General features: G+C 37.9%; 1 protein-coding gene across 1 annotated transcript in view; it reads right to left on the minus strand.

The window, feature by feature from the left end:
- The window catches only part of TNKS (tankyrase), a 143,217-nt gene that overhangs the window by 23,354 nt on the left and 94,256 nt on the right, over window positions 1-25,607 (minus strand). Inside the window, exons 6-13 of the mRNA XM_074905608.1 lie at window positions 22,034-22,128; window positions 19,158-19,224; window positions 18,545-18,731; window positions 16,528-16,649; window positions 13,865-13,956; window positions 13,688-13,766; window positions 4,287-4,458; window positions 567-646 (exon numbers count right to left, since the gene is read on the minus strand). Coding sequence (XP_074761709.1) covers window positions 567-646; window positions 4,287-4,458; window positions 13,688-13,766; window positions 13,865-13,956; window positions 16,528-16,649; window positions 18,545-18,731; window positions 19,158-19,224; window positions 22,034-22,128 — 894 coding nt within the window. The remainder of the gene's footprint in view (window positions 1-566; window positions 647-4,286; window positions 4,459-13,687; window positions 13,767-13,864; window positions 13,957-16,527; window positions 16,650-18,544; window positions 18,732-19,157; window positions 19,225-22,033; window positions 22,129-25,607) is intronic.

Below are 25,607 nucleotides of genomic sequence, written 5' to 3' on the forward strand. Positions count from 1 at the left end.
AAGCTGCTGGTGCACAAAACTGCTGCTGTTTGAGTTTTAATACATATCATGTTGAAGTTTAAGGTAAGAATGCGTACAGAACAATCTGTAGGCTATTCTGTCCACAGACCAAGTATGAAAGACAAGATCAAACCTTCCTGTGATGTTGGGGTTCCATGGCCTGACACCTCATCTTCAGATTAAGGATGGCTCAAAATCTGAAGTCAGCTACCTGTTAACACTTTTATTTGCTTGTCTTCTGATTGAATCACACACCTGAGGCTTGTTTCTACTAAACTGTGATTCTGAGGATCACAGCATCCATGTCAAAGAAATATGGCTGCATCTGCAACATTGCATCTAAGTCCATTGGAAACGTGTGAAGGACTGAGAGAATGAACAACCAAAAAAACTCAGAAGAAACACTTCAGCACATCTTAATACACTACCTTCTAGAAAAAAAAAAATAATTTTTTTATGATTTACCATCCACTGGACACTACTTACACAACTCTTGTAGCAGAGGCTTTCACAAGCCTTGCACAGCAATACAAAGTGGAAAATTAACACAAATTGCTCAAACCTACCTTCACAGTTTCCAAGTCTCCAGCTTTGGATGCTTCTAACAACCGATAATCCACATCAGATGTGCGCACAGGTGTACTTTCTATATAGGGAAAAAGATGGTTTAGGATTACTTAGGATCATAGGGAACTTTAGCTTCAGTGTAAACCAGTCCGATTCAGACTCCAGAGCTGACATTATTCTGCCAAATGGAATTTCAATGCTTTGCTAATCTTATGTATGGTAAAAACGGCCATTTCTGCATTTAAGAAATCTACATGCTTACTGGGACAGATTCAAAAGTTTTGCTGAAGTTCAAAAGCACCTTTTCTTAACAATTTCAGCAAACTGCATGAGGCACCAGTGCATGGCCATGGTTAAATGTTCTCAGTTCAGCAGCTGAATTACAGCCTCTGCACTCTACATTCATGAGATGTCTCATACTATGAAGCAGTGACAAGGAGATGAGATTTCTAAGATGGCTCTGGCCACATGGTGACTGCCCACTTTACGATGCTCCAGTTCCATACTGTACTTCATAGCAATGAGATCTGTCCCTTGTTATAAACATGGAATGGTTAAAAACAGAATCAGAAGAATGACATAGTAATTAAAAGGAGACCTTTAGAGAGGTACCTTTTTTCTTTTTTAAATTACTGTAAGACAATGACGGGTTTTGGCCTCAAGACTCTTTTTTTACCATACTTCTTACTAGAAATATGGCTGTGAGAAAGCAGGCATGCGCTGAGGGAAGAGGAAGAAGTGGCTGGAAAGGAGCAGTGGATTAGCTGTCCCTAGAGCTCTTCAGTGTTGCTCAAAAAGGAGGTGAAAAGACAACCTCAATAATTTCATTTTTAATAGAAACTGCTTTCTATTGTAGAAGCCACTCCTCTCAACCTCAAGGATTAATGGAACAGAAGTTTTGGCAGCATGTTGCCTGATCAGCAACAGAAGCGACTGCCTAGTGCAAAACATACAGGGCAAGGTGGGGTTGCAATCTTCTGTAAGAATGCTGTGTTGTAACAGGCTAAAGTCATTCTAGATGGGCATGTGACCCCATAAAAAAATACTTAAAAGACTTTAAATGTAGAGAACTGGTACTATGTCCCAAGAGGAAACTGCAGAGACCTTATGAGAAGGTACTTCTTACAGACTAACACAGTCTCTACAGAATCCAGTCAATTCCTGACTTGCAATGGAATCTGTGACTATATCACAGGAGTAGAAAAGGGGTTGAAAGAGATATTCTTAATTAGCCATCCTTACATAAGCACATCAATTTATCAGTTCATGTTGAGGTAGTATTTTCTATTGCAGCCCTATTTTCTCTTCTTAATCAGCATTTCATGGCCTTTTGCTATCTCCTTGCCTGCATACTCACCGCAGGAAGAAGGGGAGTAAGAGAAAGGAGTGAGAAGCAACTCCTACAGGCTCAACTGTTAGGTGAAGAAATGTTCTCAGTTGAAGGAAAGGCTGAGAAAGCTCTGAGAAGAGGGATAGTGGCACCTTTAATACAGCCAAAGCCGCCAGCTCCTTTCCTCAAGTTTATCTTGATCATCTGGAGCAGTTCCACTAGCAAGCAGTCAGACTCAATGATCTTAAAGGTCTTTTCCAACCTAAATGATTCTATGATTCTGTGTGATTCAAACACATGCTGCAAAAGAAGGATGGCAGCAGGAGTTTGGCATAAATGTTAGTGACCGTGGGCACAGTATTAGCATGCATCAAACTCCTGTTGTTGGAGCAGGTTAAGACTTCAGCTCACACCACCTTCATCTTAAGTTATTTGCCTTCTCTCGCTCTCCCCAACAGCACCACCACCTCAGCAGCCTCATCTATACTCTTCCTACGTCAGGATAAGTGCTATACTGCATCCAAAGCTGGATCCTTAGCATTATTTATCTCTTCCCTGGACTCCTGTCTTTGTCGTCACAAGATAGCCAAGATTCTGACTTTGATCAGGGTAAAAAAGAAAATCAATCAGAAACACAATCTAGATATTACAGGGAATAGAAATTTCAGTTCTACTAGATTAGAATTTGAGCACCAGAAGGCTGTGCTGAGCAAAGAAACAAAACAAATCTTACTCTTCAAGAAAAGCAAAACTAGCAGTGTTTTCTAATAAGCATTTGAAAAAATTAACAAGCTCACTTGACAACCCTTCTTACATTACATGGACATACTCTTATCATTTGCAACCAAAATCACAAGCAGATAAAGTTGTATCCACTGGCCATTATGTCATTGGAAAGCTGCTTTCATGATTGTTACTTCACAGTTGGGAAGCAGCTCAGCATTCCAAGTGTGAGAAACAAAAAAAAAAAGCTATAAGGAAAATATTTTAAGCTGTGAACTCATGAGTCAGGTAACAAGATCAAAACAACTCCACCATTAAAAATATATTTCTTTAACCCAATCTACAAAACTGAACACACAGTAGTATTTTGTAAATATTTTCAGCATTTACTAGCTTTGAAACACAGAGAACTTAACAACCCTACCCTATATTCGTTTTTTCAGCTTTTGAATCTCAGTTTTGAACACCTTCATGGATGTAAGAGAAAGGCTGCTACCTCTCTAATGAAAGGCAGTAGCGTGACATCTGAAATTAGTTTTCCTAGAAAAAATAAATCAGTGAAAGTGAATTTTTAATTCAAAATCACAAGTTTTCAGAATACTTGTAAGTTTACTATTTTTTAAAATCAAACTTCTATCCTCTTTAACAACAGGGAATACGTTTACTTTCTTCTGATTCACAGCTAACATTCTTCTCTCTCAATACACAGAGACACAGCCATATGCATACTTTAAAACAGATAATGCTACCCATGAAACCAACTATACATAACCAGCTATGTCTCAGGAGCAGGTATGCTTCAAAACAGTCCTTCCTTGCATTGCTATAAAATGTCTCTTATTTTGCCTGTTTTAAGGCAATCTTGTTGAGAACACTGAAGGAAATGACGTTTCTAGCTACCATACGTTCTCATCTATCTAGGTATGTGCCTTTCTTTCACTACATGCATATCCCACTGTAAGGTAAATTACTTGCTCTGTAGTAGCTACTGATATAATATTCTTCTCCTTACTCTCAAAAATTCAAAAGTGACATGGGTAAGAGAATGCAAACTCTCAAGCGCTTACATGAAAAATAGTGGCACCTTCAAACATCTATTTACCTTTTTAATGCAAGATATAAACACATTGTTATCTAAACAGTATCCACAGTACTTTCACAATAAAATCTTTCTCTGCGGGACAAGCAAGAGATCTGAAGTTCAAATGGTTTAGCAGCTACCAGTACTTTTCTGCCAGTAACACTCTGCTTGTGACTGCTGAAGTATGGAGTACCTAACAGGGTGGCTGATGTGAGGAAAAAGTTCTCACATGATTAGCAATATTCCAGTTGCCCTGGAACTTGTCACCAAAAAAATCCCAAACTCCCCACATCAGCCTTTCTACAGTCTCCCTGTACAGCATCATGCTCTAAATCCACAAGATGTTTACTTTCTTCCTGGTTTGCACAAAATCACCGAATTGAGTGAGGCTTTTTTTGTTTTGTTGTGGTTTTCCTCTGAAAAGTATTACACAGTACGTACTGTAGATCTGTGCACACGATGGCAGAAGGGAGGGATGAGAAAACTACTGCAAGTCTCTTGCACTGAAAAAGAAATAAGACCCACACCTGTAAAGGAAAGGGAGAAGCTGAAGTTCAGATACACAAGCCTTTATTTTTTACCCACCACTTAGAATCTGTTGCACTGCTTCATTTCCCATCTGTGCTGCTGTGAAGCCTTGTAAAGAGATGATGGAGGGATCAGAGCCGTAATTCAGCAAGAGCCGGCAGGTTTGCAAGTGACCTGCTAACGCAGCCCTGTGCAATGCTGTTTGACCAAGTGTGTCCAGTGCATTCATCTGAAAAATCAGCAGCAATATAAAATAAAACATTGTTATAATTAAAAGCCTGCACCTGTCCTTACCCTTAATAAGAGCAGTAACAAGAGTTTTCCTGCATTCAAATTTATCTGTCAATCCCTCTGCAATGCAACTAAACAAAACCAAATGACAAAATAGGTAAATGTAAATGCAATTTGTATTTCCAATGTAAAGATAATTAACTACAGATGCTTTCCTGGCTTTTAACAATGCAGGTTATTTGTTTGCACAGCTAACAGACAACACAGGATCCCCAAAATTACACCTAAAACAGTGATCAAGCTTTTGACAAATTCATTGAAGATCAACCCTGTGCAAGAAAGGCAAAATTCACAGAAGGGGAGAAAAAGGTAAATAATTAACCAAACAATTCAAAGATCTTCCAGCTTCAAGGAAATTACCATCTGTCATCCTCAAAAGGGGAATATTAAGATTACTAACCACCAAGAATTAAAGCAAAATAATGATGTCAGATTAGGCATTCTATGAAGGAGAGGAAAGGAAAAAAGGAGGTTGGATACAAACAGTCCATTTCCTCCTCACTTTTTGTACTTTCACAGAAATGTTAAGTTTAACTGGATATAATTTTGCCCAGTACAAGACCGTATAAACAGGCAAAATGGAGTATTGCTTTCAAAGAGTATAATACAATGGCAACCTGTCTGTCAAGATCTAACAGAGTATCTAAATAACTGGAAGCATCTCCATGGGTTCACTATCAGAGAAAGGAAGAGAATAATAGAGAGCTTTAAAAAGCAGAAAAGAAATGTTCATGAAAATAACCTTTCAAGAAGATACTTTGTACCTAGCAGCGATTCATGACAAATTTAAATGCAAATGCCCAACAGCTTTTTTACCAGTTTATGAAATACAGAACTACTCTATATTCTCTGCAAGCAACTCACAACCTGTTATCTGTTTCCAAGCCTACAGACTGCAGGCTGTGAACCGCATGCATAATAGACTCTGTTACTGTACAAAACCACCTTTTTACCTTCTCAAAATGTGAACAAAGGTTTTGCTTGTTTTTTCTTCTTAAAATGCAGTCTGAAAATCCTACTACTTTTCTGTGAAAAAACATTTTGGGTAAGATTCATATTCTGTAACTAAATGAAATTCAATTAGGGGAATAACTATGTAGAAAATATCTACTATCAGATAGGGTAAAAAAAATAAAGTAAAATACCTGCAATGCAACAAGGCATGGGAAAGAACAAAGAAGTACCACATAAATAAAGCAAAGTATCACATAAATAAAGCAGAGTGTGATTTAATATTGTCTGAAATTCTTCTATATCCCTGAACAATTCTACAGGTTGGTAAAAAGCAGGAATTTCTCAGATCACAAACCTCTCTTGCAGAAAGGTGTACAGGAGAACAGTTCTGCCTTCTTGTAACCATGCTCAGCTCATGCCGCTCTAATGGGATTTCCCTAAAAGTTTTGTTTTAAATAAAAACTTTCTGCTATCATAAATATTAACCAGACACTGAATGTCCCAAATCCATCATTTTGTTCACATGATGATCCTCAGCTGTTTCAGGACACCGGATACCTTTCACCACCGATAAGGGCACAGAGTAAAGTAGAAGTCTGGGGCCATACAGGTTTAGTGATGGTAAAGGCAACATGAAATGAGACTTGTAGATTCAGGAAGTAGCTGATAACACTACGTTCACCCAAGAAAGATAATCATAATTATTGTCTTCTGTAACACTGAATTCCTGTTCCTATACTGAACAAATTGTTGAAAAAGAGCAATTCACACTGAAAAAGGCATTCGCACTGCACAACTCATTACTGACTGTGTAGTTGGAAAAAATGTTAATATTCATTTGAAAAGAACACTGGTAGAGTCATCAGATCCATCATCTCACATGTCGTATGCAGGTCTCCTTTCACCTCCAAATAATTATCTTTGCCAACAATCGATTCTTGTGGCAGAAGAATGCCAGCCATTTGGAGAAATGCCTGCTTAGTTCTGGGACAAAGAGGGCTGCAGCTGACAGAGGGACATACACACCACATGAAGCTGTTCTTTCTCTCAGGAGCAGAATGAGGCTTTGCAGAGCAATTTCATGGGGAGTATGTTCACTTTGAGGCAGATCTGATCTCGCCAATTATGCAGCACTTGTCTAAAATCAACCCAAGAATGTACCGAACTAAGGCTGAAGGCAATGGAATGTATTTCCAAATGAAAATCAGTTTGAGCATTAGAAATTGAAATACAAACTGAGATTAAACTCTCATAAAAATCAAGCCTGGTAAGACATATGCCTGCCCAATACTATGTCTAAAAACATATGTCCTTTCAAATTCAAAGCTAAAGCTTAAATTCTATTCAACAAAATGTAACATATCCAAGGTGCACTGCCTTATTTATGTGCTGAAAAGACAGATTGTTCCAGTCGCATTTAATAAAAAAAAAAAAAAAAAAAAAAAAGATAAATACTCAACTGGTCCCCTTTATAAGCAGTCTGAAATTAGAACGCTACAGCTCTGAATTACGTTACGGATGCAAGGAGTTAAAAATGACAGATTTGACAGCTTTTATTCCACAGCACACTAGCTCTGGATCTGGTTTCTTCCCCTTTTAGCATGAAAACAGTCACTCCACTGCTCAAACCGCAATATAAAAGCGTAATGAAGTTAGGAAATGAAAAATGTTTTTAAGTAAGACTTTCCATGGAAGTATTTCCCACTACAGAATTCCTTCTGTCCTTTCCTTTTATCCCTTTCATTTCCTCTTACCCTTCCTGTATATATGCAGTAAAGAAATCAAAATGGTCGTGTCGCATCACTCACTGAAGAGATTTTTCTTCCCCCTGCACTGCTGCTGCCTCGGAGCAGGGCACACAGCTACAGCAATACTCCCTTGGCTGCCAGGCACTTGTGGCAGCTCAACAGCTAGGACCTGCTCAGGAAACTTTTTTTTTGCAAGACATTCATAAGCATATCAGCTTTCTGTTGGTATCAAATGCCCTAAATATCCTACTATTCCTTGATGCTACAGCATCACAAAATGCAACAGCCTCTAAGCACTGCAATTTTCTCTGGGAGATCTTTCTAAAAGATATACATTTCAAAAACTACATATGAAACTTTTGCTCTGCCAGCTGTTTCAGTATCAGGGTATGCTTCCCTGCACAATGCAAGGATTCTAACTGCTCTCCTGATGCGTTTATTCTGAAGACAACATGCAGTATGTCTTTTATCTTTGAGCACCACTAACAATAAACAAAATAGAAGGGAAGAGAGACCGGTGGCAATTTCAAGCTCTGTGAGAAGAAAAAACATAAAAAAAAAAAAAAAAAAAAAGGAAAAACTGTCTAGTTTCACTCTGAAAGCTCCTAAATGATCCAGCCATATGTTCCACAGTTGTCCCTTTGCATAAAGCTTAAGCTTAATGTCACTAAGTTTGGATGTCTAAGCAGTGAGAAAAGTTGAACCACGCAATCGCAACAGATCACACAGCTCTTCATGTTGTTAACCATCACAGTCCAGAACCTGCTACATTTCTGAAAGGAAATTCAATTTTTCAATGCTTATTCTTTCCTGAGAAGATCATACCTCTACTAAAATGCTGGAAGCAAATGTATTATGCAACAAGGTTATTAAAAACCATTTAAGTCTGTTGTGAGGATCTAGATAGATGATGACAGTTGTCAAATCCATGATCATGAAAGGCTGGCAACATGCTACTCCAACACACAGAAATAACAGTATTATGCAAAGATCTAGCAGAGCAGAATGAAGTAATTTCTGCTACCATCATGAACAGGGACACTATCTGTCTAACATGACCTTAGAAAAGCTCCTTTTCTCTTGCAGAAGAATAGTTTCAACATTATCCTTTAGCAACATAACACAGTTAAACAAATAGCATTCATAACATCTCCACACTTGCCCAAGGTACCAGCGAACTTGCATGCTTGCAGGTCTTTCCAACAATCATTCCAGTTCACAAAAGACTTTAATCCTTTTCTTCTGCACTGCTAGAAAGCCGACTGTCTTTCTGAACATATTAAATTTCCCCATGTATCTGTAAATTCAGACAAGGAGCTAGTTATAGAGGTATCCAACTATCTAGCAATACAACAAAACAGGATGAAAGCCACTTTTTCATTAGTTCACCCTCAAATTATTTTCTTTTTAAACAAAGGATTTTGACCATCTTCAAAGATACAATTGTGGCACTCCAAGATCTGCTTGTGGGTCTAATAAAAAATAGTTTATTTTTGAGGATTCTTTAAAGACTCTGCTTTTATTTTTCATAAGGTACTTTGAGGACATTCAACATCAAATAAGCAATGGTGTGAAACACTGTTTCACACTGCAGTTCAGACAAACAAGTTAAAACTGGCTATGGCATTTAACACCACAGACTTTTATGATCAACATTCCTGAAGAACATTCTAAGAAACCCCAAGGTTTCTCACCTGGGTTTTAGATGTACAGCTGACAGTCAACTGCTGCAAACTAAAGTTACAAGTTAATGAAAGTATCTTCACTGACCATGGAATGGGCATTGATTAGACATACCATGCTGATGTGCAAACGATGGGCATCATGGACTTCTTCACAGTTCGAATTATAAATCTAGTCTGTGTCCTCAGTAAGGGCCAGCAAGACACACCAAAACAAGCAATTTGTGGGTATAGACTGACTCTTGGCAATACTAGTGTTCTTAGAAATATTTCTGTAAAATAAGTCGTATTGGGTTTGTACGGCAAGGTTTAGGTAGTGGGGGGGGCTACAGGGGTGGCTTCTGTGAAAAGCTGCCAGAAGCTTCACCTATGTTCAACAGAGCCAATGCCAGCTGGCTCGAAGACAAACCCACCACTGTCCAAGGCCAAGTCCATTGGCAATGGTGTTGGCACCTCTGTGATAACATATTTAAGAAAGGGGAAAAGTTACCGTGCAGGAGCAATTGCAGTGGGAGAAAGAGGACTGAGAATATGTGAGAGAAACAACTCTGCAGACACCAAGGTTGGTGAAGAAGGAGGAGGAGAAGGTGCTCCAGGCACAGGAGCAGAGATTCACCTGTAGCCCCTGGAGGTTAATGGTGGAGCAGACCTCCACCTACAGCCCATCAAGGATCCCATGCCAGAGTAGGTGGATGTACCCGAAGGAGGTTGTGACCCCGTGGGAAGCCCATGTTGGAGCAGGTTCCTGTCAGGACCCATGCACTGATTGAAAGAGGAGCCCATGCTAGAGCAGGTTTGCTGGCAGGACTTCTGACCCCACGGAAGGGACCCACACTGGAGCAGTTTGTGAAGACTGTAGCCTGTGGGAAGGACTCAGGTGTGAGATGTTCATGGAAGACTGTGTCCAATGGGAAGGACCCCACACTGGAGCAGGGGAAGAGTCTAAGGAGTGCTCCCCGTGAGGGGAAGGAGCAGCAGAGACAACGTGTGATGAACTGATCGCAACCCCTATTCCTCATCCTCCTACACCGCTGAAGGGAGGAGACAGAGAAATCGGGAGTCAAGTTAAGCCCAGGAAGAAGGGAGGAATGGGGGGAAGGTCTTTCTAAGATTTAGTTTTCTTGCTCATTATTCTACTCTGATTTGATTGGTAATAAATTAATTTCCCCAAGTTGTCTGTTTTGCCCATGAAGGTAATTGGTGAATGAGCTCTCCCTGTCCTTCTCTTGACCCACAAGCCTTTTGTTACATTCTCTCTCCCCTGTCCAGCTGAGGAGGGGAGTGATAGAGCAGCTTTGGTGGGCACCTGGTGTCCAGCCAGGGTCAACCTACCACATAAGTCTAGATCAAGCACATGTTATTCAAGCAGTCCTTCACTTTTTATTATAGTCTGACATACTTCAAACAGGAAGTTTACACAGTGATAACATTAAGGATAATTAAATCCAGTTCTAAGATCACAAATAGTATCTCATTTATCCCAAACAAAATCCCTAAAGCAGTCTTGACCATGCTTCAGCCCATGTCCCAAACATACATACTTCACATATCACTCTTGCTGTCTGACAGATCACAGCTGCTCCTCATGAAAACTACAGGGTTTTTTATATTGCTAAAACAATCTCAAATTATTTTTAATCTACAAAACTTTACATGACTGTCTCCCAAATCCATTAGTAGATTTTTTTTTTTTTTTTTTGTGGATCACCTGTCTGCTTTTTGGCACTGTATTTCAGAAGAAAAAAGTTCCACTTTCTTTGAAGACCCAATTACTCATCTTTTTCAAATTGTTACTCTCTCTATAATCGGTAGTGGTTTCCAGAAGGTAGATTAAAGCTGATTTACACAGTACCTTTCCTTTGATGGAAGAAATAGTTGCAGAATAAAAGAAAATATGGTAGGTCTCATCTACCTACACTTCAGTGAGCATTGATATGGGATCACATGGGAACTGAACATATTGAAAGAGAGAGGGCTGCTCAGTGACTGATTGTAGGACAATTTTGGTTTAATATTTTCATTAATGATCTTGGCACAGGAGAATGCTGAAGGGCACGAATATGAAAAATTAGCAAAAATAAAGATTGAACTTCTCTGTGTACTACAAGACTACAGGATGGGTCTGAGTATTACTGTGTCGTGTCTATTAAAAAGGCAAATGTGATCCTAGTATGCATTAGTCCAGCATTTACATTAGAGATAGGGAAGTGCCATCATGCAAGGCAGTGGGGGAATGAATTCCATTCTCATTGCCTGAGCTCCAAGAATTCCTCTGGTGCTAGTAAAGAGAAGGGTTATAAGCATGATTAGGAAATGACAATGTTCCCTTATGAGGTAAGACTAAGTGTTTGAGGCTTTTAGCCTACCCAAACAAAGGCCAAGAAGAATCAGTTTGTTCACTGCAAATACCTCAGGAAAGGAAGCATCAAAATGGAAAAGAGGTATTTAAAGCTCAGGAGAATGCTGCTTGAAGAACAAATGGATATTCACCATGAGGCTGCTCTTGCAGGGTGGTTAGATTCAACAGCTCATGAGAAATCTCTTGTAAAAAGTACAACTAGACAGGATCAAAGAGCTTAGTACATCTGACTACCTCTTATGAAGTAATAAATTCAAGGCACAAAAGAGTAAACAGGAAGAAAAAGCATCCAGAAACACAACAAATGGAAAAAAACATCCAAAACCTGTATCATGCTTCCAGTATTAAAGCTGCCATGTCCCAACAATCAGAAACAAAGAAATATCAATGTTAAGTGTCTGATTAACTGAGTGCCTACAGTCAAAGCATGAGCATGATGTTGAATTATAATATACAATCAAGACAAACATTTTAGAATGATTAAATATGTCTAGTTAACTAATTAATACTTTAGAGCATATTCCATCTGGGAACTTCGAAGCGCTTCATAAGCCTTAATGACCTATCTCTGATGAAAAAACGTGATCACATTATGTACCATTTTACAGCCAAGGAACTTTGGACACTGATAAAGAGAGACCTGATCCACTGCAAAATGGAAATATATGCTTAATTTTAACTATGAGTGGTCTCCTGCCACACACTTTTAAGTGCTTTGCTAGATCGTAAATGTGAATGGCTACTCTCAGAGTAACACAGCAAGCATATACCAGGATGTGAATGAAGAATGAGTTTTAATGACCACCATGACCTCTATTTGCGTACTGTCAACTGAAAAAAACAATGGAACACATGAATCAGAATGGTTCTGTAGATAACTGTGGGCCACTTGCCGCCATCACTCAGTCTACAAGTGACTCATGGATCATGATTTCGGAACCCCTGCTTCAGGACAGAAAAGGATTACAAGCCATTGTGAAAATGTGCCACTGACACAAACAATAGAAGTGGGCCATTCCAGTAAGGATGATGGCTTCAAGCTTGCTCCTAACCTGGCTACACAAAACTAGATTTTCAAGGGAGTGCTAATTTAAATATCTACAGTATAGCAGCAGGCTTTCCAGAAACCCTCAGCACACAGAAACTCCTTGTATTTCAAAGCAGATAGTACTTGGGTATCAGCACGCTTGAAATTCCAGCACGTCCAGTTCAGTGCCTACCCAAGTATCATCAGTACTGAATTCATGTGCAAAATCCGATCCATAAAGCCATGAGGTATCTACTCCTATGGCAAAATGAAGTTTTTTCATTTTCAGTGCATAGGAATGCTACTAATAGTGAATCTGGGAAAATGATAATGAATAGTTTTAACTACTATAACTGAAACTCTGGCCCTGCTTTCCCGCCTGGGATAATCTTTGTACGTCACCACTGCATACGGATTCTCAAATGTGATAAACTGTCATGGTATTGTTATCAATCTATTTTATGATGCCATTAAAGTACTATGGAAGCGAATCAGCTACTGAAATCTGGCAATGAGCTCTCATACAGGCTTATAAATTACAATTTATTGTTTCAGAATAAAAAGACTTAGTAATAACTATGCATACAATTACATTGCTTGCACCTCCTAGCACATCGTGACACACTAGACTGTCATTACAGGTGTATTTTTTGATTTCTAGCTACCTGAATGAAAATGAAGACTCAAATAGTAATGTGAACACCCTTATGAGCAAAAATAAGGAGATCATTTGTATTTTAAACAATGCAAAGAAAGTATCCATCAAGAAGAGTTTCTGAGAAAATTAAGTAGCTAAGTATATCACTAACATGAATGTCAGGTTTGCTGCTAAAACTCAAGAGAAAAATCGTGCTGAAATACTTAGGAAAGATGCTTAAAAGATATCCTTCATAAAGTTATACTTTCCTCTACCTTTAACTAATAACTTGCTGAACCATTGTTTGTAAGCAAGCTTCATCATAGGGTCACAAATTACTTTGTTCAGCACCTACTGTGGCTAAAAAGCATGGGAAAACAATCTACCAAGAATAAGAAACAAGCAAGGGCTAAGGGATGCCCAGGATTGGACTGCTAAATTCAGTAGTCTAATGAGACTAATAAAGCAACAGGAGGCATCCAGATGACTACATTTATTAGAAATGAGTAGCAAGATTCATTAAAAACGAGCAAGCTAGACTCCTAAAGCCTGTATTCAGATACTTAGAAGACCTAATTTTCAAATGGGATTCATGAACATTCTGTACTGATTTAAGATAAACACACCTCAAGGTTAACATTAGAAACACAAGGCATACTGAAGAAAAAGCAACAACAATCACAAAAAATTAACACTGTAGTTAAACAATATAACCCTTGTTGTCTTTTCCCTTAAATAATATATATTCAAGTATATTTACCTTCGCTCCATGTTTATGCAGAACTTCCATGACATCATTATGAGCTTTTTCAGCTGCAACATGCAAAGGTGTCATGAAACTAGGAAAAAAAAAAAAAAGGGACAGGGGAGAGATATTAGTTTTACATTCCTTCTACAACAGAGTCCTTTGGAAAATTAAAAAATTTCAGAAACCTACTCTTTGTTTTTCTCATTAACATTTGCTCCTTTCCTGAGCAATAGCTCTGTAACTTGCTTCCGCTTGGGATGCACAGCAGCCACAGCACAGTGCTGCAAAAAAGTAAATATAAATTATATTTCAACTACAAAGATGACAAAGAGCTTTAAGATCCATGACTTCACCTCTTAATTATTCTGCTGAACATCAGACTACAAAATCTACAAACAGAATCCATCATATTTCTGCTGAAACTTATAACATACTGACCAAAATACAAGCTAGAGATCAATCCTAAATTATTCTACTCAGAAAAACAATTTTCATTTTAAAGCTATTTGTCACTTACAAGAAAAGCAGTATGTTCCCAACTACATTAATAAGGTATCAGTACAAAACCAGCACATAATGCACAAAGGAGGTAAAGGCTTGAAAAACAGCCTAACTTTCTACAAAGGGACTCCAAAGGGGCCCAATAAGATTCTGCTGCTCTTACCAGGTTAACATGACTTTTGAATGTTGCTTTGTTTCTTCTTCTATTTCAGTGTGTACGGAACTTGTTAACCTAATGGCAATTCTGTTATGCACCCTGTTACAAATTATGTAATAAACAAATGGGCAATAAAATTCTCTATCTCTGCTAAGAGGCATCTTTCACACAATGTGTTTCAATCCTCAAGCCAGCCCTTGTGGTATCACCGAACAGCCCTTTCCTACGTGTAACTGTTCTCCTGCATGTAGCTGGGGTCTGCTTGCTGGTTTGTCTGTGCATTCAGCACCCAGAAGTGAGCGCTTTGTTCTCCCTTTTACTTCAATCCTTTGCAGAGATTAGACTCAGTCTGCCCTGACATTTTCAACAGCAGCCCTACTAATGCATTCCTGAGGTCTGAAATCACAAGCATGGTTCCAGATAAGCTGAACATCCTGCTTAAAAATCAGTCCAGACATGCTTGTCTCAAGTTTGGATGTCTCAAGATAGCAGACTATGAGAAATAGGAGATATTTTCAAATATTTTTGTTCATATGTTTACCCATGTTTTAGACCAATAACCCATAAAACACAGATAGTCTCCTGGAATGGGAGTTCTCAAACTTTCTAATAGCAAGCCAATAGCCTCTACAATGAGACAGACCCCAACGAGAACGCTAATAAGTAGCAATAGTCCTGATAACCATCTTTTGCCCAGTTTCAGCCTTTACTATGAAGTAATTGCCACTTAAGCTTCCACACTGTTAGTCAGCAGAGCATGTCCAAGTTTTGAAAAAGCAAGCTTTGTAAAAAAACATTAAGATCAACTTTTTCTCTGAAGAATGGCAGGATTTTTGAGGTTTTGCAGATAACAACCTATCTGTATTTCCTGCCAATATGATAAACCAGCACTAAAAGCTACACAAATGCTGAAATATTGCCAATCCTCACAGCAACACTGAAACATAAACCAGGTTCTTGCTTTGGTCTGTGTGGGGTAATAGGGCACAGACCCCAGCGCCCATGGTAAAAGAGCTCAGGACAGGAATAGCTCAGATTGTACGTAATCTCATCTGATCCTGGATGCTAAATCCTGCCACTTGGATGGGAGACCACTTGGAAATCTCAAGTATGGGAGGCAAAAATTGAGAAACCACAGTCAAACACTTACTGAACAGTGAAACCAAACATCAGTAGAGCTAAACATCCCATTTTGCTTAGCTGTCTCTGCAGAATGAGCAGGTGGAGAATAGCAAAGACCACATGACTACAAAGTGATCATTGCCTAGCTAAAGAGATGCCACGTATCAGCAGCTGATACATTCAGGAAGCATAACATCATCCCAAATTTCCTATGGTCTTTATGTTCAGCCTCTAAATATCTCTACTCTGATCTTGCTTCTAAGTTCAGTCTAGGATACTAGGTCCTTCATTGAGAGAACAGCGCATATGGTGCTCAGTACTCAACACACAATGTTCTGATCACAATCACAATGTTTATAACACTAATACCTAGTTGTATGCCTGCAGCTGAGACCTACCACTGTGAAGAAAGCGTTCCATTGGAATAAAGTATCATAACTATAATGGTTTTAATAATACCATCAGTCCCTCTCAGCTTCAACATCTTCACTGCATCTGGGATACGGCTGTGTTCTTTGCCTCCACTGCTTCTTCAAACAATGAAATAAGAGCAGGATACTGCCAGGACAGTCTCAAAGACCTCTGTTTCCATAGCTAATATGGTATTGTCAGTAATATTCCAATCCTGTAAGACCCTGTGATATACACCTAGCATCTATTTTCACCATAATTTTACATACCCTACGAATAAAATTTGTAATCCAAGTTTGTCCACATAAAACATTAAGTACTGGGCTATTGGAATAGAATTTAACCCCAGAAAAAACACAGTAACTGACCAATAAAAAAAAGAAGGTGATAGGAAAAAAGCAAGAGAGTGGAAAGTAAACAGAAAACAGGTGAGGTGTGGCTGGCGGGCTTCTGTAATCTACCTGGAAGAAGAAAAAAAGTGATAAAAAATTATATGGTGTTTTTTCTATAACAGTGATTGAATTTTTATATATAAAGTGTTTGATGGCAAATCCTCGATCTCAGATGATTAATATATTTTCATAGTGTAGAAATAGAACTCCTCAACTAGCACTACCACCACATTTATCATAAAACAAATGGCTTGACTGTATAATCTCACCAGTGCAGTCTCATGTGACTGTGGCTGCTTAAAATTAATGATCTCCAAAGCAAGTGTCTTTTTCACTTTGGCTAGGTCTGCCTCTCTGGCTGCTTGCAGTAAAGAGTGTCCTTTGAATTCATCTGTTAGAGGGAAAAAAAAAAAAGCATTTAATATTCAGCAACATCACATCTATGTTGTTATTGGAGAAAGGTAGTTATACTCAATTAAGAGTAAATAAGAGTATTTCATTACATCTTCAGATATTAGCTGACCTGGGACACAGCACATGAAACATAGTTTATGGAAACAAAAGGGACATTCTAAAGTGAGAGGGGAAGTGATTCCTTGAGTAAAATCCTTATAGCTTTTCTCCCTCATCCTCTAACCACTTGATGTTAAATGCATATGTGACCTCTGAATAATCTATACATGTGCACAAATGAGCACAATGCTATTACGTGCTTTTGAAAAAAACCCATTACAGCTGCTTTTCAAATACCTTATGGTATTTACAACTACAAATAATTCAAGGAAAAGCCTGAATAAATACATAATTATGTATAATTATATATATTAAAAATTTATAACTGAAATATAAAATATTAAGCTATTGCTCTTAAAGAAAGCTAACCAGCAATAAATTTGAAGCCAGTCTGCTACAAAGATGAAACAAGTTTTGATAGCAGCTGTATCTTTGCAAGTATGTAGAGGTAATTTTGTTATTTTCAGTGTCACATCTTGTTCAGTTCAGAAACGAGTTATTTTTAGTTTTAAATAATTTTGAATTTGAAAAAGTCTAAAAGCATTAAAATGTACAAATGAAAAGTAGGTTAGAAAGAATGACATCTGAACCTGGGAGCTAGAAAAAAACCGAAGCTCAATGATCTCAGCAAAAATGGAAAATTTTTAAAAAATATTTTTCTTTCACAGCAAGCTTGAAATGCTAAGCTTGTTAAGAGTGGTTTTCCTCTCCCACTCTTGTTTTAACATCTGGTGCATTTATGGATTTAGAAATAAAAATAAATGTAACTTCTAAGTTTTAATTTCAAATAAACTCAGATTTCTTTGTAAACAAAGCATTACTCAAAGCACAAGTATAAATAAATCTTGAAATAACAAATAAATGTCATATTATTTCTAAGGTATAAAACCAAAGAACTCGAGAATATACTAAACATGTTGCTTTGGGTATGTATCCCATTTGTTAAGGGATGCCCCATCAATAATCAATCATTTGATACTGTCAAATCTGGCATAACGCTCACATTTGTGTGCACATTTCAGTGGATATTAATGGACATGAATCCTTCCCCACTCCTCTCCAGGAACTATAAATACAGAATCTCATCACCTTCACATGCAAAGAATAGTGACAGACAACAACCTGACTAGGTGTGATTGTGAATAGTGCAGGATCACATTCTTAGTGTGTTGGGGGCTTCTGCTATACTGGAAAGGTGACAGACAAAATGAAAAGTGCCTTTATAATTGATTTCAGAATCTACTTTTCAAGGAGGAGTTTTCTGTAACTTCATAATGCTTTGTTTCCATACCTGTCACATTTAATTATCTTTTAGAGTTTATAATGATGAGAAAAAACATCCCCAAAAGAGGCCAAACCAAGGCAGACAAATTCAAATTAGAGTTGAAACATTGTTTTGTAAAAAGCAAAAGGATTGCAAAGACTACAAGAGAAGGTGCTGGAACTTCCATCTCCAAGTTTGCACACCAAAGCTACCTACCTTCTGAAAGTTACGCTTTAAGTGTGATACACAGCCTTATGTGACTTAACTGGACTTCAAGCATAAAACCCCCACAGTCACTGATTCAGCAGTGCCTTAAACCATTTTAAACCTAAGAAAACCAGCAATATCACTAATGGTTTATTAGCAGTATCTGCATACTTCGAAGTGAGAGGCAGAGCTGCAGTTACTCTGCTGCTTTGCATCTACTTGTGAAGTACAAGGAAGATGGCTTGAAAGGAAAACATCCCTTTACACCCACCGGACAACGTTTCCAGTCTGAAGACACTTACAGGTCAGTCTCTCCCGCAGCTCAGGTGTTGGAGCCATATCAACTGCACTCTTGCCATGGCAGTTCACCAAGGTGGGATCCGCACCATGACTCAGCAGGAGGGAGCAGACCTCCACACGGTTCTTGGAAGCAGCCTCGTGCAAGGGGGTAAATTGCCAGAGGTCCATAGCATTCACACAGGCGCCATGCTAGCGGAGCAGAGAAAGCCTTATATTAATAAGAAATCATCTTCAGCAACTAAAAGCTTACAGATTTTAATTTCTTTATAAAAACTGGCTCCATTGCTTCATATGAACACACAGACAAAAAATTAATTATAAAAATATCTGTATATACAAAAATACTGTTGAATCCTCAAAAAAATAGGAAGAAAAATTCAAACAAATTAAACTCTGCTATCTGTCCAAAGAAATTAGGTGGGGGAAAAAAACCATGTATACTGTACTACAGAAAGCCCTAAAGCTGCAGGCTTCTGAAATGACATACAGGATGTCTGAAACCTGTTACTATAGGACAAAAAAAAGAAATCTTCCTTTTCAACTGTGATATAAACAGTTCATACCTCACCTAACACATCTAAATCTACAGTAATTATTTTCCATCCTTCTGCTTACCTTAAGCAGCAGCTCTGTAACTTCATAGTGTCCATATGAACATGCATTATGAAGAGGCACAAGACCACTGTATAAAAGAAGGCAAATGACAAATTTACTTAAGCAGCAGTTTTAAAGGAGTAACGATTTACTGAGAGATGAAAAGAAATCAAATTAAATCTAAAATATTTAAATATTTAAAAATTAAGATTTACAAACTAATGGAAAAATCTAACCTTCCCAAACTACACGTTACTTAACATCAGCAATAAAATGTTGTATGTTTTGAGGGCTTTTTTTTTTTTTTTTTTGGTGTGTGTGTGGGGGTTGTCCTAACAGGTCACAGATGTTTAATCTACCACTAAGATTAGCATTAACTGGCTTTGAAGTTATGTTTCTCAGAGCTATTAAGGGTGGAAAAAAGTCCCCTTCCACATTCAATTTGCTCAAGAGAAGTCAGTGCTCTGTTTCTGTCTAAATATGAACACCTGTTTATTTAAAATGCTATGTGAAAGGCAAAACTCCCCAGATAACGCTAATGTAACTCCTGGCTATGTTATGAAGATGTACAAATATCCATAGAAAGCAGACTGAAATTGCTGTTCCAGACTGTGGAATGACTTGATTTTACTTTTTTTTTTTTTTTTTTCAGTACAACAAATTTAACTGTGCAAGATACTTCTAAGAGAGTCCTTGTAATTTTTGTACAGCTATATTACTGGAGGCCATACCTAAAAATGACACTATCAAAGTAAGTAACAGGGATCTAGTCATAAGGGCAAGATGCAATAAAAAAGTCATGCATTGAAAGGGAGATGCAAAGGGGACAGTTATTACAGAGGACAAAATGAGTTTAATTCAACGAAAGCAAGACAGGCTAGTTATGGCTCAACAAATCAGGATGCACAATACACCGAAAACAGTAACTAACCCTTCAACATTTATGAAAAATACAGCGGATGATTCCCAGAATTGCAAAATCAACTCAAAGAGCATTAGGACAGCAACTATGAAGCAAGAGGGTAAATTTAATTTTAGGGTAGGTGCTCTCAGCAGTAGCATTGCACTTGTCACAGGAGAGGGAATTTACTTTGGGGAAATTTTTCAAACTTATTTTCCATTGTTACTTTCCTTAATTACAATTTATGAGTGTACATATGAGACACAGGGAGAGTATCCAGTCCACAGAACACTCAAAAAACCTGTCCTCTTCCAAAATGATGGTCATCCAAGAGGACTGTGGCCTTCAAGGTCAATCAGCAAAGACAGTCACCACAACAATCCACCTGGCCACTTCTGCCGCACACACCCTCCTCTTTTCTTTTCTAGCACATTTGTACACAATAGCTGTAAGGCAACAAAAGGACCACTGGAAAAAGAGCTGTTTCCTTGGCGATGGCCTTCTTTGGGAGTAATCGGAAGTGATGACCATTTTGAAGATGCAGTACAGTTCCTCAGGACTCTCTCTGAAGTGAGCCATTGAAGAGAATCTAACAGGTTTATAAAATCAACGTAACCTAATTTAGCTCCATAAATGATAAATGGCATTCATTTGTAACCTATTTATGTATAAGTTATGTATAACTAAGAAACAGTAAGGAAAAACAAAACACCACACTGATTGTAAATGTGTGATGCTGCTAAAAAAAAGTAGGAGCTTACAGGATGTCAGACATTCTAAGTATGTTTGGATTGTTTTTAATACAAAGTAAATGTATCATTTTTTCCTTTCTTTCCTTCCCCATCCCCTGCTCAAGTTCAACTGAATTACTTTTCATACTTTCCAAGTAGATCGTTCAAGCTTCATTAAAGCATCTAAGCTGAAATTTCAGAAAGGTGTGAAATATCTAAAACTTGCTTAGCAATACTGGATCTACTCGAATGGTAGCTTTACTGTGTTTTTTTTCTGACTTACATAACATGTAATCATGCATGGCACAACAATTCTGATCAAAAAAGCCATTGGGATGAATGTACAGACAAGAGTGCTACAATTAGTCAATCTCCAAGAGTTTAAGTACACTTGAGACTGGCTTTGGAAAAGAAGGAAAAAAAGGTTAAGATCTTGATTTAAAATATCTTTTAACACTAAGCTGGACTCAGCAGAAAATGAAGATCTAGGAATTGCCTCGTTTGCTGATGGAGACAGAACACACACTTGTTCCTATCTTACCTCTACGGACTCTGAATACAAAATGCATGCCTTTAACCAGAGGCCCAAACTCTACAATGTTAGGACTAATCCTTCCTATCAGACCACCAAGAGAATCGTCACCTTAGAGTTCAGAAATGCATGTCTGAGAACAATGTACAACACATTGTTACAGATTTCTGACTGCTGTGCACTTTTTGTTGGTATCTTACATAACTACCATCCTTACTGCAAAAATAGAATAGTTGACCTACTGTATCTTGATTTTTGCTGGCAACGTCAATCAAGATAGACCTCCAAGAACCACTAGTTGTGAGCACATGAGCATATTGATATTACTTGGAATTACATCCATATATATGTGACAAGATAATGAGACTATAGATAAATTTTGCAATGCACATTTTTTCACTAAGCCTCTCCATCGTCTCTCCTAAAATAATGCTATTAGTCAGTCAATGATTTCACTGGGTCATCTGTGCATGGAAGTAAAGAATAAGGTTTGGAAAAAAAATCAAAAGCTTAATAGAAGACTTAAACCAAGCGCAAATCACAGCTAACCTGTTATTTGAGCTCTAACAAAAGTTTATTAATGATGAACCAGACTCAGATTTTGGAAGCAAATGTTGCATTCTAAGCCAAATATTTGAGATTATTCTGCAACATGAAATAGAAATAAATCTTTATCTTAATTAACACAAAACCACTGCTGCAAACAGATAATAAATGAATTCATTTTACATACCCTTTGTCCTTTGCATGCACATCTGCACCGTGCTGAAGCAGAAGTTGGACTATTCGAACTCTGTTGTAGCCTGCTGCTAGGTGTAAAGGAGTGGACTGCAAAGTAAAACAAAACAAGATGAAGAATGAGAGACACATGAAGTCCTGCATTTCCTACCATTTAAGTACTCTTCATTTCTATTACACATTGGATCAAGTTAAGTTATCATTCCCTTCTGTGATCAGCCAAATTAACAAATACACAGCAAATGCATGCTCCTCCTGTTGTCAAACCAATAAATGTTCCTTAAGGTGGGGATGAATCCAGGTATCTCCTAAGGCAATAACAAGTTCATCATTTAAAGTTAATTTAAATAATGGCCCAGTTTTGTTTTGTTTGGGCTTTCTTTTTGTTTGGTTGTGGGTTTTTTTGGTTGTTTTTTGTTTGTTTTGTTTTGTTTTTTTTTAATGTTAGAATTATCTTTTAAAATGCTAGGTTGGTTTTTTTGGGTTTTTTTGTTTTTTTTTTTAATTCATGAGCAAATTTATGCAGTTCAGGGTGCATACTCACAGATTACAAAACTGCTTGTATGTACACTCATTGAAACAAGTGCACAGAATGCAGACTGCAGAACAAGAAATAATGCATTTATTCCATAGCAGAAATGTTTGTCTTCAGCTCTGCACCAAACAAGTGATCATACATGTTCTGTACTGTGCTGTGGTAAGTTATGTGGACCAAACTGTGCAGTTTGCAGATTCCTGCAAAATACACATCTTTTGACAGTAATGCACCTTACTGCATAATAATAGAGTAATAACACCTTTCTCCATAGCTAATTCATAAGAATTTTGAAGTTGACAACAGTAATTCCCCTTGAAGTTTATTTTAAAAGCTTTTTATTATGCAACAGATTTTGTGTGCTGTCGCAGTACAAAGGAACTGATTTCTTACATGAATGGGTGACGCTGTTTCCTCCTTCTCAAGGCTGAGAAGCAGAAGATTGTAAAAGGATCTTTGTTGCAATTTATTTTGTGGTGCACAACCAAACAACGCAATTTTATTATAGTAAAACCCCATACACAAATGAGCTTGAACACATGGGAAGACTTAGATACATCACAGTACTAAGTCAAGTACAGATTTACTGTCAGCATGAAAACATCATTATACTGTATTACAGATGAAATCATGTTTCACTATCATCAAGATTTAAAAAAAACAAAAATCAAGACAAATTATCTCATCTGTGGTAAACAGCATCAGGTGCTATATATATCCATAAATAGCATTGATTTCCAGGAACTAATACATACTTAGTATGACCATAACTTGGAGTAGTATGTATTATATTCTACTGTAGTCGCAACACTCTGCTGCTTTTCTCCAGAAAGAGTAACTACTTTTGGCACCTACCAAGGGTCCTGTGTACCACAGTGAGGACACAGCTTGTATTGTCAGAAATGACAGCACAGGGCATCTCCAAGAAAAACATTTGGGTAACTCAGTTTATTTAAGGAAGCAGTCATGCAACTTTCCATCTTTGGAATCATCTATACTCAAAACAAGGACATCTAGCATCCCTAACCTGAAGATCCCTGAAGTGTCTCCAAAGTACAAAATGTCACTGCCACCAAAACACAGCAAATCTTTTAAGCATTTGGCCATTCAAATTGCTAGGACCCATTTCAGAAATTGTTAGGATTCCATTTCAGAAAAGTTTCTACTACTGAATTAACAATTTGGACTGATCCAGAAGGTATTATATTCTTTTCATATCTGTCCCTATTATAAAGTAGCTAGCTTCTGCATATCATAAACACTAATGAAAATGTGGATAAAGATCATGCCACTATTGACATTAGCAGAATACTTCAGTATGGTATATTCTGACAATTGCCTTGGCTAGGTTACTAAATCCAATTTTATCAACTGAATTAATAGCTCAGAAAACCTGAAAGGAATTTGAAATAGACTGTGGAAAAGTCAATTGAAAGGTCTAAACTCCAGAAGAAATTGGAGCAAATGCTAATTCTCTGGACCCCTGCAGGATCCTTTAACCTTACCACAATTAAACTACATCCATTCTTGTCTGCATGCTACTTCTAAAACAACAATGGCAGACTTCCAAGATGATGCTTCACTCATATTAAGCCTTATTAATAGGGATGTTCTTGATAAAGATACATCAACCCTGGAGTCTTGAAAAGAAAAACTGTTATAACTCAAGCTGGGAGTGTGCATTTTGTATTTCTGGGGCTATTAGACCTACATTTGCCAAATAACTTCATTAGAGAAGAAACCCAAAACATTTCAGGCTTATAGTTGCAAGACAAATGACCTAAATGAAGCAAAACAGTGACATGCCAAATCTTCAGACAACTTATATCCCTGCCTTTCAGAAAGGTGAGCTACTTCCTTTCCCTTGAGCAAGGCCATGCAGACACCACAGTCCCATGAATGAACACAGAATACCATGTCTTGCCTAACACACCAGGAATTCATTATTTAGCTGCAGCCGGGTGCCTGATATTTGGTGTGCTTGCCTTCTGCTGCAAAGCAGCTTCAGTGAAGCTTTGTGCTGTGCCGTGGCTGCCTCTCCTCAGCCAACTGATGCTCCATGCACTCACCCCTGGAGACAGGGCCGAGATCTCCACTAGTCTGCATTCTTCAATTCTTACAACCTGAGGGACCACGCAGCACTGGAGACATGGGTGGTTAGAAGGCCAGAGAGACCACTTGACTGAGGAGCAAGCATGACTGAACACACGTGCAGGGCATTGTGGAAGCAGCGATCCTGGAGGGCTGCTCCACCTGTATCCAGGCCTGGTGTATCAGAACACACATGCAGCACAGCCAGCTGCTTTTTAGGCTGGCTAAAGGTCTCTTACACATACTTCAGGAAGAAGCAAGAAGGAATGCCCTGCTTTAATGATATTTTTAAAGGATTTATTTTCCTTTCTTATGAGAAAGAACATTCATTAATGTTACAGATTTAATAGTTAAAAATACTAATCTGGCATTACAAGCTTGTATGCTAAGTACAGAAACTAAATAGCTAAAAGATAATGCTATGCTACATGAATTACTCATTATATGGGATTATTAGCCCTTAAGAAAAAAAAAAGTGAATGATGGTATTAAAGAGACTGGTGTTTAAAATTAACATGCTCTTTATATAGCACTAGAAAAGTAGAAACTAGCTATCACAAACAGCATTATTGTATGCTGCACCTGCAAAGTATATCACACTAATCACTTTAATATTAAAGAGATTTAATTAAGCTATCAATTAACCCCTCCTCCCATGTCTTGCAATAGCTGGCAAGAGACCTACTCCTACAGGAATCCCTAGAGGCACTTACCTTCCAAGACTCACATTCATAGTTACCAAGCCAATCATGCTGTCTTAACATGCTAGTGTAATTAAAGAGAGTACAACTGCACTTTTATTAAGTAAAGTAGACCCTCATGTGAGATGCTCACATTATTTTAAAGTTTTATGGCAGCTGTAATTGAGACAAAGCAGGTATTGTGCATTTCTAGGAAGATCACTGTACACAAGATGGCAATCACTGTCAACCTGTATACCTAC

This window comes from Athene noctua, chromosome 4, assembly GCF_965140245.1.
Source record: "Athene noctua chromosome 4, bAthNoc1.hap1.1, whole genome shotgun sequence".
In the NCBI taxonomy this organism is placed as follows: Eukaryota; Metazoa; Chordata; class Aves; order Strigiformes; family Strigidae; genus Athene; species Athene noctua.